Here is a 14,800-nt window from a genome sequence, read left to right on the forward strand (position 1 = left end):
GATGTCAGGCTCACTGGTCTGTAGTCCCCTGGCTTTTCCTTACCAACTTTCTTAAACAGTGGCATCACATTAACCAACCTCCAATCCTCCGGCACCTCACTTGTGACTATTGATGACACAAATATCTAGTAAGCAGCCGAGCAATCACTTCCCTAGCTTCCCACAGAGTTCTAGGGTACACCTGATCAGATCCTGGGGATTTATTAACCTTTATGTGTTTCAAGACATCCAGCACTTCCTCCTCTGTAATATGCACATTTTTCAAGACATCACCATCTATTTCCACCATATTCTATATCTTCCATTTCCTTCTCCAGAGTAAACATTGATGCAAAATACTTGTTTAGTATCTTCCCCCATCTCCAGCAGCTCCACACATAGGCTGCCTTGCTGATATTTGAGGGGTCCTATTCTCTCCCTGGTCACCCTTTTGTCAATAATGTATTTATAAAAATCCTTTGGATTCTCCTTAATCCTATTTGCCAAAGCTATCTCATGTTCCCTTTTTGCCCTCCCGATTTCCTCTGAAGTATTTTCCTACGGTCTTTATAATCTTCTAAGGATTCACTCGATCTCTTCTGTTTTTACCTGACGTCGTTAAAAATCACACTACACCAGTTTATAGTCCAACGAGTTTATTTGGAAATACTAGCTTTCAGAGCGCTGCTCCAGTGCTCTGAACGTTTATACTTCCAAATAAACCTGTTGGACTATAACCTGGTGTTGTGTGATTTTTAACTTTGTCCATCCTAGTCAAACACTGTCCTCACATTATACCTGACATGTGCTTCCTTTTTCTTAACCAAAACCTCAATTTATCTAGTCATCCAGCATTTCTACAGCTACCAGCCTTTTCTTTCACCCTAACAGGAATAAACTGTCTCTGGACTGTTATCTCATTTCTGAAGGCTTCCCATTTTCCAGCCGTCCATTTACCTGCAAACATTTGCCCCCAATCAGCTTTTGAAAGTTCTTGCTTAATACCGTCAAAATTAGCCTTCCTCCAATTTAGAAGTTCAACTTTTAGATCCAGTCTATCCTTTTCCACGTCTATTTTTAAACTAACAGAATTATGGTCTCGGGCCCCAAAGTGATCTCCTGCTGACACCTCAACCACCTGCCCTGCTTTATTTCCCAAGAGTACGTCAAGTTTTGCACCTTCTCCAGCTGCTGTATCCACGTACTGAATCAAAACATGTTCTTGTACACACTTAACAAATTCCTGTCCATCTAAACCCTTAACACTATTGCAGTCCCAGTTTATGTTTGGAATGTCTGGTGACAAAAAATGTGCACAAGGTGCAAGGATTGAATGAGAATTTTTGGAATGTTGAGAATGCGAGGTACAAGATGTCAATCAGTGGTGTGGAACTCATTGTGCTATCAGGGACATTGCAAGGTGTGGGATCACAGAGAGACTGCAGTGCCGCAGCAATAGTGATAGGATGTAGTGGTGCAGGAGACTGCATTCGGGCTTCTGTGCCAGGGCTTGTCCTCCTCATCTGTATTTTTCTTTTTTCTTTTTTCCTTCTACTCTTTTTCTTTCTGCTGAAATGTAGTTGATAAAGAGAGCTCTTCAGCAGGAAGCAGCTTCAATAGGCTCCTGAGTGGGTGGCGTTTTCAGAGGCAGCGTGACTGAGCGATGATCGATCGGCCTGTGAAGCCTGGAGCGGGATTCTCACTTCCATGTGGAGTAGGCCCCTCATGGCAGAATGGTGTGGGCCACGAAGGCCAGAGCGGGACACTCTCTCCGTGGTATGGCTTGGGCTATGAAGCTCAGAGTGGCGCACTCTCTGGTATTACATGGCTGGTGTAGCCTGGAGTGGGACACTCTCTACGGTGTGGTGTGGGCTGGTGCAGCCCGGAATGGGACACTCTCTATAGTATGGCATGGGCTGGTGTAGCCCAGGACGGGACACTCTCTGCACTACGGCGTGGGCTGGTGTAGCCCGGAGTGGGACACTCTCTATGGTATGGCGTGGATTGGTGTAGCCTGGGACGGGACACTCTCTATGGTATGGCGTGAGCTGGTATAGTCTGGAGTGGGACACTCTCTACAGTATGGCATGGGCTAGTGTAGCCCAGAGTGGAACACTCTCTACGGTATGGTGTGGCCTGGTGTAGCCCAGAGCGGGACACTCTCTGCGATATGGCATGGGCTAGTGTCGCCCAGAGTGGGACACTCTCTACGGTATGGCGTGGATTAGTGTTGCCCAGAGTGGGACACTCTCTACGGTATGGCGTGGATTAGTGTTGCCCAGAGTGGGACACTCTCTACGGTATGGCGTGGATTAGTGTTGCCCAGAGTGGGACACTCTGCGACATGGCATGAGCTAGTGTAGCCCAGAGTGGGACACTCTGTACCGTATGGCGTGGGCTGGGACGTCTGGAACAGGAAACTCTGTGCGGTAGGCATGGGCTGGGAAAACCAGAGCGGGACACACTCGCTGCGGCATGACATGAGCCTGAAAACCCAGAGCAGGACTCTGGCAGCAGTATGCTATAGCAGCAGAGAAGGAAAAGTTCAACTCTCTAAGTTTTATTTTGTGAATGGTGTTTATGTACGAGCGATGGTGCACACTTTTCACTGTATTTTATATTGAATACATGTAACAGGAAAGGATATTCAAGATGTACTTGGGTGCTGGAGTACAGGAAGGATGAAGGCAGGAGAATACAAAAGCTATTATCAATAGCCATCTCTCTCAACTAATGAGAAACAGTTGGTTATTTTGGATTGAGGGGAACCATTCCACATTAAAAATAGGCAAGGCAAGGAGACAGCCATCCATGTACTACACAGTCAGTACAGGGATTGAACCCTCACGATTAGCATCATTCCACAACACATTGTCGCCATCTAAGTTAAATGATCCACAAGAAATCAGTAAAACATGGCAATATCTTCAGGGTGGAATCAGTAGAAGATTCTAAGTTATGAGTATGCTGGGTAGGATAATTGTTCGTGGAAGATTCTCATGATATGGATTCACTGGAGTTTGGAATGAGAGATTCTGAATGTAGTAGAAAAAAGGATTCAGGCTATGGGAATGGAACAGAGGTAGCAGAGAAAGGTTCTGCAGTTTAGGCACACTAGGAGATAGAATAAGTGGGAGATGGGTACCGGGGTCTGGGTGCACTAGGATTGATAGCTGGACAGAACATTAGTTTCACACAAAGGGTGATGCATGTATGGAATGAGCTGCCAGAGGAAGTGATGGAGGCTGGTACAATTGCAACATTTAAAAAGGCATCTGGATGGGTATATGAATAGGAAGGGTTTAGAGGGACAAGGGCCGAGTGCTGGCAAATGGGACTAGATTAGGTGAGGATATCTGGTCAGCATGGACGAGTTTGACCGAAGGGTCTGTTTCCATGCTTTACATCTCTATGACTCTATGTGTAAATTCAAAGCCTTGGTATGTGTTGGCTTCTGTTTGACTAACATAAATCTGACCTTCCCACACCAAGATAATGAAGGTAACTAGATTAGAGTGGTGCTGAAGGGCTTTTGCCCGAAACATTGATTTTTCTGCTCCTCGGATGCTGCCTGACCTGCTGTGCTTTTCCAGCACCACTCTAATCAAGACTCTGATTTCCAGCATCTGCACTTCTGCCTAATGAAAGTAACTTGTTAGTTCAATTGTTGCACTATTCATGGTACCAGCAGATTGACAAAAGCTTTCAGTTTATTTAAAAAAAAGAGACTTTATTTAAGTTAAGTTATGGTAACTGTAAGGACATAATCTCACCATTAATTATAAGTCATAGGATGTGCTGCTGTAACTGTCAGACAGTTCTGACTCCTGTGTCAGTGAAGTATAAACAGCTTTATAACTCTGAAGAACCATCAATGATGAAGGTCTTTGCTGTGGCACAGTTCTCTTACAGTCTTGGTGCAATTGAAACAAATGGAGTCTGACAACATCACTTCCTTCAACCTGGCCCAGCAGGAAATCAGTAACATCCGGAATCTTCCACACGTCTGTTTTCTCATCGTATGGGGGCATGAGGTCATCCGAAAATGGAAGGTCGTCGCCAAATGGCCAAAGCTGCTCTGGGGCCACAAAGTCACCCTGAAGTTGCCGGACACCACATTTTACCAAAACACCAGTGCTCCGATTGACTAACGGCAAAGCATCCAAATCGTTAGCTATCACATGCAGGTCTGTAGTTAACAAATACTGGGACAAGGTCTTCCTCAGATCATTGGAATCACACATAACCCGGGGACCCAAAGGGCTGTTGTGTAGAAACTGCAGGAACATCACATAGTCAATGGCCAAACGAAATCGAATTTCCCACATATTGAAGTCACGGTGCCCTTCTCGTTCCAAAATGGAATTAACATTGATTAATGATCCAAAAGGGTGATACTCTGTGAGAATAGTATGATCTTCTTCACAGTATCCTAGCAGTTTGACCACGTAGACACTCTGCAAGCCTTTCAGCATCTCTAGTCCATGAAAGAAGTCATTGCTGAATTCAGAGACAGCAAGTCGAGAGAAAGCCACTTTGTGTCCTCGCCAATTTGCGAGGAATACCTGCAGGGCAAGCAGAGGCAGACCAGCCAATTAGATTAGATTAGATTCCCTACAGTGTGGAAACAGGCCCTTGCCCAACAAGTCCACACCGACCCTCTGAAGAGTAACCCACCCAGACCCATTTCCCTCTGACTAATGCACCTGACACTGTGGGCAATTTAACATGGCCAATTCACCTGATCTTCACATCTTTGGATTGTGGGAGGAAACTGGAGCACCCGGAGGAAATCCACGTGGACACGGGGAAAATGTGCAAACGCCATACAGACAGTTGCCTGAGGCTGGAATTGAACCCAGGTCCCTGACGCTGTGAGGCCCAGTGCTAACCACAGAGCCACTGTGCCGCCCCACGATGTTAATAAGACAGTAGTCTTTTTTTTAATATAAATTGTAACAGTACAACTACAATACCAGATGTTAACTAATGTTTGTTTTCAAATCGTTCCATGATTTTGCCTCTCCTACCTTTGTATTCTCCATCTGCTCTGCAAATCTTCAAGAACCCTGCATTCCTCCAACTCTGGCTTCTTACGCACTAACTACTGCCTTTGTCTTACCAATGGCAGCTGTACACTCAGCTGTCTGAGCCCCCTCCCAAAATTTACAACCCTCTCACTCTTTTCTACTTTCAAACCTACTCTTGGACCAAGCACTCAGTTGCCTCTTTGCTACAGTGTCAATTTTTTTGTTTGCTTATGCTCCAGTGAATTGTCTTGGAATGTTCAATTGCATAAAGGACCCTTTGTAAATGCAAGTTGTTATTCCACAAAGGTGCACACCTACCCTTGGCAGCTGGATACTTGAATACAGTCACACTGAATGGAAACAGACCATTCGGTCCAACTAGTCCACGCGGTGCATGTTCCCAAACTAAACTAGTCCGACCTGCCACAGTTTGGCCCCTAACCCTCCAATATTTCCGATTCATGCACTTATCCCAATGTCTTTTAAACATTGTAACTGTACCTGCATCCACCACTTCCTCTGGTAGTTCATTCCACACACAAACCACTCTGTATAAATAAGTTGCCTCTCATGTCATTTTTAAAACTTTCTCCTCTCAACTTAAAAATATGCCCCCAAGTTTGAACTCCCCCGCCCGAGGGAAAAGACAAGGACCATCAATAAAAACTATAGTGCTGTATCACAGTTCGCTGAGAACCGAGATCTGTCATTACCTGCAGAATCAGAGTACTCACCAAATGCCCTCTCAGGTCATAGAGTCATGGAGATGTACAGCATGGAAACAGACCCTTCGGTCCAACCCGTCCATGCTGACCACATATCCCAACCCAATCTAGTCCCACCTGCTAGCACCCGGCCCATATCCCTCCAAACCCTTCCTATTCATATACCCATCCAAATGGCTTTTAAATGTTGCAGTTGTACCAGCCTCCACCATTTCCTCTGGCAGCTCATTCCTTACACGTACCACTCTCTGCGTGAAAAAGTTACCCCTTATGTCTTTTTTATATCTTTCCCCTCTCACCCTAAACCTACCTCAAGTTCTGGACTCCCCGACCCCAGGGAAAATACTTTGTCTATTTATTCTATCCATTCTCCTCATAATTTTGTAAACCTCTATAAGGTCACCCTGCAGCCTCCGACGCTCCAGGGAAAACAGCCCCAACTTGTTCAGCCTCTGCCTATAGCTCAAATCCTCCAACCCTGGCAACAATCTTGTAAATCTTTTCTGAACCCTTTCAAGTTTCACAACATCTTTCTGATAGGAAGGAGACCAGAATTGCATGCAATATTCCAACAGTGGCCTAACCAGTGTCCTGTACAGCCGCAACACAACCTCCCAATTCCTGTAATCAATACTCTGACCAATAAAAGAAAGCATACCAAACGCCTTCTTCACTATCCTATCTACCTACGACTCCACTTTCATGGAGCTATGAATTCCAAGGTCTCTTTGTTCAGCAACACTCCCTAGGACCTTATCATTAAGTGTATAAGCCCTGCTAAAATTTGCTTTCTCAAAATGCAGCACCTTGCATTTATCTGAGTTAAACTCCATCTGCCATTTCTCAGCCCATTGGCCCATCTGGTCAAGATCCTGTTGTAATCTGAGGTAACCTTCTTCGCTGTCCACTACACCTCCAATTTTGGTGTCATCTGCAAACTTACTAACTGTACCTCTAATGCTTGCATCCAAATCATTTATGTAAATGACAAAAAGTAGAGGACCCAGCACCGATCCTTGTGGTACTCCACTGGTCACAGGCCTCCAGTCTGAAAAACAACCCTCCACCACCACCCTCTGTCTTCTACCTTTGAGCCAGTTCTGTATCCAAATGGCTGGTTCTCTCTGTATTCCGTGAGATCTAACCTTGCTAACCAGTCTCCCATGGGGAACCTTGTCGAACGCCAAGTGACAATCATTTATATTTTTCTCCTTAATATGCGTTCTCAATTTTATACACTTTTGTATAAAATGACTTTTCTTTTGCTTTCCATAGTAACAGGACTGTTTAGTCTAATAGGGAATGGTTACCTTAAGGGATAAATCTGTGTAATTCCACTCATGGAATTAAATGGCGTTGCAACTCAGTTAGCATTAGCTGGCTGGACAGTTGGTTGATAGAGTGCCAGTAATAGCATAGGTTCAATTCCTTCACCAGCTGAGGTTACCTATAAGGCCCTGCCTACTCAACCTTGCCTCTTGACTGTGGTATGATGATCCTGAGGTTAAACCCACCAGTAGTTATCTCTCTCTAATGAGAGCAGCCCTACGGTCCTCTGGGATTATGATGAGTTTGCCTACCACCCAGAAAAGAGCCATTCAATCTAACAGGTCCATATTGGTGTTAATACTTGACATAAACCTGCTCAGATAACCATATCAGCATGATGTTCCATTGATTTCTCCCTAATGTGTTGATCTTCTCCCTAATGTATCAATGCTGTTTGGATCAACCACTCCTTGCAGTAGTGAGTTCCACATTCTCTTTCCTCTCTGGCGCAAGCTCCAAATGTGTGAATCAACCTGCAGAAGCAAAGTTAATAAATCTGTACAGATCACAGAAACAGACAGCATTCCAGCCTACACCCTCATTTGAAGGTTGGAGATGAGTTGGGGTTCCTTCTGTTTGAGGTCAAGTTAACTTATGCTCAGTTGGGCAGTCCAGGGGTAGCATGCTTCTGAATGGAGGCTTGGCACTCTTTTTGCTTCAATTTACTGAAGCTTCTTGTGACAGAACCCTTTTGTTTAATGGCAGATTTTGAACTACCATAGTGAGAGTGGTCCTAACTTAGCAGGTGCAGGACAAGCCAGAGATTGTACACAGCTAATCTCTACCCTTGTCCCATTAGTGCAAAACCTTTATACACTTGTACAGAGGCACCTTATTGAGGAGTTCCTTATCTCCTGACTAGGCAACAGACTAATCACCTTAACTTCTGCAAATCAGGAGATCATCGTGGCTTTGGGGACTTGCATCTGCAAAATAATAATACCCAAGTGAAAAGTTGTAGGAGAACTTAGATAATACAAAAAGGTGCCTACCACAAAATATTGATTGTTATTCAATTTTAGCAGGTTCCAATAATTTCTGTTAGAGCTGAGTTAGAATAGAATCCCTACAGAGTGGAAACAGACCCTTCAGGCCAACAAGTCCACACCGACCCTCCAAAGAGTATCCTATGCAAACTCATTTCTCTATCCTGTTACCCTGTATTTACCCCTGACTAATGCACCTAACCTACACACCCCTGAACACTATGGGCAATTTAGCTTGGCCATTCACCCTAACCTGCACAACTTTGGATTGTGGGAGGAAACCGGAGCACCCGGAGGAACCATTGAGCCACCCCAGAGTTCACGTACTCTTCCAAGCAAGTCCTCTATAAATGATGATTAGAGAAACCATAGTCTGCTCTTACCTAGTAAAAGCAAAATATACATTTACAGCATAATTCACACCTTCAGGATGCCCCATAGTGTTCTATGACCAGTATTTCTCCAGCCTGGTCACTATTATAAAATGTAAGGATCTCGAAAGCTAATTGACATACAGCAATTGACAATCTGTTTCAATGATATTGATTGAGGGATAAATATTGGCCAGTGTACGAGGAGAGAATCTTCTTGTCTTCAAATAGTGCCATATATTCTACTACATCTACCTGATAAGACAGCTGAGGGCTCAGTTTAACAGCTCATTAATAGGGCTGTACTCCTGACCATGTGCCATGCCCTCAGTACTGCACTGAAATCTCAGCCAAGATCATTGTTCTCAAATCATTGCTGCAGGTTTGAACGAACAACCTTCAATGTGACTCAAGGCAAGCTCAAGGAATAACAACTCATCTACAGCCTCTGGACTCAACACTGAATTCAACAATTTCTGATTATCATGTCCGCCGCCATTTTGTTACCTTTTCTTTGTATGTTTGAACTTTACTTTTGCTTTCACATGACAGCCGTCTATTATCCTCGCCATTCACACCTCGTCTCGTCACATTTTTGTCTCTTTCTTATTCTATTAACACTCCATTGGCTCTGCACCACCATATCTTCTGCATTTAATAGATCATGTTTTCCACCTTGTCACACTTTCCCTTTTGTTCTTTTTTCCACCGCTCCCCCCCCAACCCCACCAAAGCCTTTCACTACAAAATTTATTATATTTGTTTTTTTTCCATGTTCTGATGATAGCTGAGGAAGATCTCGTGGTGCAGTGGCAGTGTTTCTATCTCTAGCTGAAAAGCTCTGGGTTCAAATTTCACACCAAGACTTCTTGGCCATTGAAGGAGTGTTGGTAACGTGGCCAAACAGGTTGATTGTCAGAAAAGCCAAAGAACTGGAGATGCTGGAAATCAGAAACAAGCTCTGCAGAGCTTTCCTACATTCTGCCTCAAAAATGATTCTCAGCTTCCTGTTGCCTGCCACTTCAACACACCACCCAGTTTCCTGGCCAATGCCTCAGACTTGCTGCAGTGCTCCAGCAACGCTCAGCACAAGCTGGAAGAACAGTATCTCATTTTCCACTTGAGGACCCTGTAGCTTTCCTGACTCAATAATCTTAGGGCCTGAGCACCTTCTTCCATTCTTTAACCCAACTCACACATACCAGACCTTGTCATCACATGTCCAACTGCTGTTCTCTCTCTGGGATCCATTTCCACTTATTGTTTAGTCCTCCACTCCCCCCACCCCATGTTCAGCATTCATACCAACTTTTTCCTAGCTACAATCAGCACCAAATAAACGTCGCTGAACCCAAAACATTAACTGTGCTTTTTCTCCACAAATACCACCAAAGCTGCTGAGGTCTTTCAGCAATTTCTGTTTTTGTTTTTGAGGTTGATTGTCAGCTTGTAAATCCTTCCCAAGACATCTGATGATAAGTTGTAAGAGCAGGAGAGTTTCCTGCTCAAGACAATAGCAGACCCCTGCAAAACATTATCCAAAGAAATAGGCCAAACCAGTGGAAGTCTCTCGCCCAGTCTTGGAAATGACAGATGATAGGCTATTGACCTGACACATCACCTCTGTTTCTCTCTCCACATAAGCTGCCTAACCTGCATGATATTTTCAGACCTTTCTGTCTGGTTTGAGGATTGGAGGAGGAAGAGTTTACCTGCTTGACAGCACCTCGACCAATCAGCTTCACCACAGTAACCTCATTCTGAATCACTTCGCAGGGCAACCAGGAGAGACAATCCTTCATTCCTCTCAACCGGAAGTGACCATATGGGCAGGAGTCTGAACTGTTGTCTTCCAGTCCCTTTGCCCATGGCAAGTGGTGTAGGAGTTCCATTCGGAAGAATGCAGTGACCGCAAGGAGGGCCACTACAAGAGATATGAGACCCATTGTCACCCTCAGTAGCATCGGAGGGCTGTGGTTACCAGCTGTTGTCCCCTGCATCTTCAAAATGCTCAGCCACCTGCACGGAAAGGATTCATTTGTAATAAAGATGAGTTCTTACTCCAAGGTTAAGAATGATGATGGGGATGGGGATGGGGATGGGGATGGGAATGGGGATGGGGATGGATGGGCAGAATTTGACTGGGTGGTGAGGTTGTGAGACCCAAAGGACTATGCTGATTGTGACAGAAGGTGGAAATTTGTTGACCCCATGTGTGAGTAGAATCACTGCATCACAGGTGAATAAATTTTTAAAGGGTGTGTATATTTACTTGTTGGAATGTTATATATACAAATTCACACAATGGACTTCGGTGATCAAGAATAAGGTTTTGTCCAATGTTAATGAGCTAAAGAAATGAATGAGACTCATGTGGTGGATGCATGTTCCTTTAAATGGGGGAAGGGACTCTTTATATTGGATATTTCAGAGATAAACATTCATTAAGGATTACGCATGGAATATTGGCTTTACTGGCTGGGCTAGTATTTATTGTCCATCACTATTTGCCCTTGAGAAGGTGATTGCCAGGTGGTCTTCATAGATCACCAAAGTCCATTTGGTGTTGGGAGACGCACAAAGGAGAGAGTTTCAGGATTTTGATTCAGCAACATTGAAGGAATGGTAATATATTTCCAAGTAAGGATGGTGAGTGGCTTGGAGGGTAACTCACGGGTGATGGTGTTCCCAAGTATCTGCTCCCTTTGTCCGTCTTGGGTAGAAATGGTCATGGGTTTGCTATCTCAGTGAATTTCTACAGTGCATCTTGTTGACGATACAACACTGCTCCTACTGCATGTTGATGGTGAAGGGAGTGACTGTGGATGTGGTGCCAGTCAGCTGGGTTGCTTTGTTTCTGGAAGCTGTAAAACTTCTGAATGTTGTTGAAAGTGCACACATCCAGGCAAGTGGAGAATGTGCCACTCCACTCCTGACTTGTACCTGGAGATGGTGGACAGGCTTTGTGAAGTCAGGGGGTGAGTACTGACTGCAAGATTCCTAGTTTCTGACCTGCTCTTGTAGCCACTGCATTTATATGACTGGTCCAGTTCGGTTTCTGGTCAGGGGTAACTCTCCCTTCCAGGATGTTAATAGTGAGAAATCCAGCCATGGCAATGTCATTGAATGTCAAGGAGCAATGGTGAGATTTTCTCTTGGTCATTCTAGGTGGACAATCCTTGACCTTCAACCTTTAACTGCTCTGCCCATGCAAAATTGCCATTTCCCCCCAATACTTCTATAATCTAAAGTGTAAAAATAATATGCAAGTAAACACGATTTTGTTAATACCTCTATTTATCTGAACGCGGAACCAGGAGATTCTGGTTTGATTCCTGCTCGAGTGCAGCGTTCGGTCGCTCTGCTGTCGGCCTGAACGGTCTAATGTTCAATCTTCCGTCTTCTCCGGGGACAGACCATCAACGGGAGCCGGGTCGAGCTCCTCCCGGAGCCCAAGCGGCCTCTCAAGCCCACCCTGTGCCCGGGAGATGGCAGCCGGAGCCGGCCCGCTCGCTGCAGACAGGCCAGCGGCAGGAATCAGGAGCTGCCCCCCCGGTTTAACCGGCTCCCGTCCCCGCCTGAAGAGGACAAACACGGCGCCGTACCCACTGTCTGGGAGTCCAGCGCAGCCCCGCAGTTAGTAAAGCACACACACACACACACAGAGTAAGACAGGCACAAGCCTAACACAGACACAGAGAGAGAGAGAGAGACTCAGACACAAGCCTAACACACACATACACAGAATAAGACGGGCACAAGCCTAATACAGAGAGGGATAATAAGACAGGCACAAGGCGAATACACAGAGAGACGAAGATAGACACAAGCCTAACACACAAAGAATAAGACAGACACAGGCCTAATATACAGAGAAAATAAGACAGGCACAAAGGCTAACAGAGAGAGAGTGAATAAAGGCAAACACAAGCTTAACACAGAGAGAGAGAAATTATACACCCCAAACTCTGACTGAGACCAGGTGAGCAAGAGAATCCAGGCACAAAGGGACAGAAGCAAGCTGGTGAGAGATACAGCCCCAACCACAAAGAGACACACACAGAAAATAACAAACACAAGCCTAACTGGGAGGTAATGCTAGACACAGACTCCAAGCCAGTGAGAACAGAACCCTACGTACAATGAGAAAGAAAAACAGAATAACTCAGTCACAAATCGAGAGAGACACATTGAATAACACATTGAATGCCAGACATCGACTCATTCAGCAAGAAACATGATACAAAAAAAGAGACAGCAGAGAGAATAGCACAGATACAAGCCTGTTAGAGAGAGACAGGGCAAGTCCGAGAAAGAGACACACATGCCAGGGTCAGACACAAAGGTCCAAGCCTAAACCAAGACAAAAAACACAGACTGATAGACATACTTGGACAGGTAGACAATAAGGAGAAAGTGAGGTCTGCAGATGCTGGAGATCAGAGCTGGAAATGTGTTGCTGGAAAAGTGCAGCAGGTCAGGCAGCATCCAGGGAACAGGAGAATCGACGTTTCGGGCATAAGCCCTTCTTCAGGAAAGCCCTTCCTGAAGAAGGGCTTATGCCCGAAACGTCGATTCTCCTGTTCCCTGGATGCTGCCTGACCTGCTGCGCTTTTCCAGCAACACATTTCCAGGTAGACAATAATCCAAAGGGAGACATGGACGTAGCCACAAACCCAGAAGTAAGTAGAGGCACAACTGAAGAGTCAGGTGGGAAAGGCAGTCTCCAGGCTACAGAGAAAAAGAAGCCCAGGTGACACAAAGCAGTCAGAAAGATTCAAGATGGCACACTAAATCGGATTTTAATTAGCTTTGCAGCTCCACAGAAATAAAGACACATGTCAGTAATTGTCTTGCAGAGTTTGGATAATGTGCCTACCACATCTGGACAACTGGTTGGAAGCAGGAGGAGCTGAATGTTGAGTCAAAGAATTACAGCTTGTCTAAGCTGTAAATATTCTCTTGTTCAATTTTTCTTGTGGAGACATGAAACATTATTAAATTGAGAAAATGTGAGAGGAGATGCTGTACCAAATCAGGACAGTTTCTGTGAAACCAAGCACCTAGATTATCAAAGAGAAAAAAGTCAAAGGAAGAGATGAAGAGGGAGAACAAACCATTTTGGAAAAGCAAGGAAAGAATGGGTTAGTGTCTTTCACCATGAGTCCTCATTTCAGCTGTAATGGTGTTTTGAGAATCAACAGGTAAGAGTTGCTCGGTGGAAGGAACAATTAGAGCTAGATTGACTGTTGTATTTATCAAATAATGAGAGGAGAAAGTGAGGTCTGCAGATGCTGGAGATCAAAGTTGAAACTTTATTGCTGGAACAGCACAGCAGGTCAGGCAGCATCCAGGGAATAGGAGAAACGTCCTGAAGAAGGGCCTGTGCCCGAAACGTCGAATCTCCTGTTCCCTGGATGCTGCCTGACCTGCTGTGCTGTTCCAGCAATAAAGTTTCAACTCAAATAATGAGAAACAAGGTGAAAAATGAGAAATATGAAAGGGTGAAAAAGGCATCAGATGAATTTTCTTTTGACTTGTCTAGGAATGTCTGATGATCAAAATTTGTTAAAAATCACACAACAGCAGGTTATAGTCCAACAAGTTTATTTGGAACTACTAGCTTTCAGAGTGCTGCTCCACTTTTTAACTTTGTCCACCCCAGTCCAACACCAGCACCTCCAGATCAAACTTTGGGCAGACTTGAGTTTTATGGTGAGGAAAAACAGAGATGGAGGCAGCTATAAGCAATAGAGCTGTGAGGTGCATTTCGAGTCGAGATGTGCAGCATGGAAGAAGACCCTTCTGTCCAACTCATCCGTGCCAACCATACACCCCGATCTGACCTAGTCCTATTTGCCAGCATTTGGCCCATACTCTTAAAATCCTTCCAACTATTTACCCATCCAGATGCCTTTTAAATGTTGTAATTGTGCCAGTGTCCACCACTTCTGGCAGCTCATTCCTCTGCGTGGAAAAATTATCCTTCAGGTCCTTTTGAAATCTTTCCCCTTCAGCCCTCCTCCTCTAGTTTTGACATCCTCAGGAAAAAACCTCGGCTATCCATCCTATCCATGCCTCTCTTGATATGGGGAAACTGAGAACATCGACGGAGAAAGAATAAGGGGTTCTTAGACAAGCTGTAATTCTTTGACTCAACATTCAGCTCCTCCTGCTTCCAACCAGTTGTCCAGATGTGGTAGGCACATTATCCAAACTCTGCAAGACAATTACTGACATTCTTCCCTCATTCATGCAGGACAATATCATATACTTGAAAAGGGAGTAGAATCAAATCAATGACTTCCAAGGATACCTGACATCTCCTGTGCACTCCAGGGATGATCTGGTATATCATGTGTTTCGCTGAAACGGAGCTT

At 44.8% G+C, this 14,800-nt stretch overlaps 1 protein-coding gene across 1 annotated transcript; it reads right to left on the reverse strand.

Moving 5' to 3' along the window:
- Nucleotides 1-3,688: 3,688 nt before the first annotated feature.
- Nucleotides 3,689-12,490, reverse strand: pomk (protein O-mannose kinase). The gene is made up of 3 exons (XM_043673985.2): nt 11,712-12,490; nt 10,133-10,439; nt 3,689-4,544 (listed from the first exon to the last, which is right to left on the reverse strand). The coding sequence occupies exons 2-3, from the start codon at nt 10,418-10,420 to the stop codon at nt 3,759-3,761; spliced, it is 1,074 nt and encodes a 357-aa protein (XP_043529920.1). The 5' UTR covers nt 10,421-10,439; nt 11,712-12,490; the 3' UTR covers nt 3,689-3,758.
- Between the last annotated feature and the right edge of the window lie 2,310 nt (nt 12,491-14,800).

The sequence above is a fragment of the Chiloscyllium plagiosum genome, unplaced genomic scaffold (assembly GCF_037043375.1).
Source record: "Chiloscyllium plagiosum isolate Xiang-an unplaced genomic scaffold, Cpla_swu_hap1 HiC_scaffold_36, whole genome shotgun sequence".
Classification (NCBI taxonomy): domain Eukaryota; kingdom Metazoa; phylum Chordata; class Chondrichthyes; order Orectolobiformes; family Hemiscylliidae; genus Chiloscyllium; species Chiloscyllium plagiosum.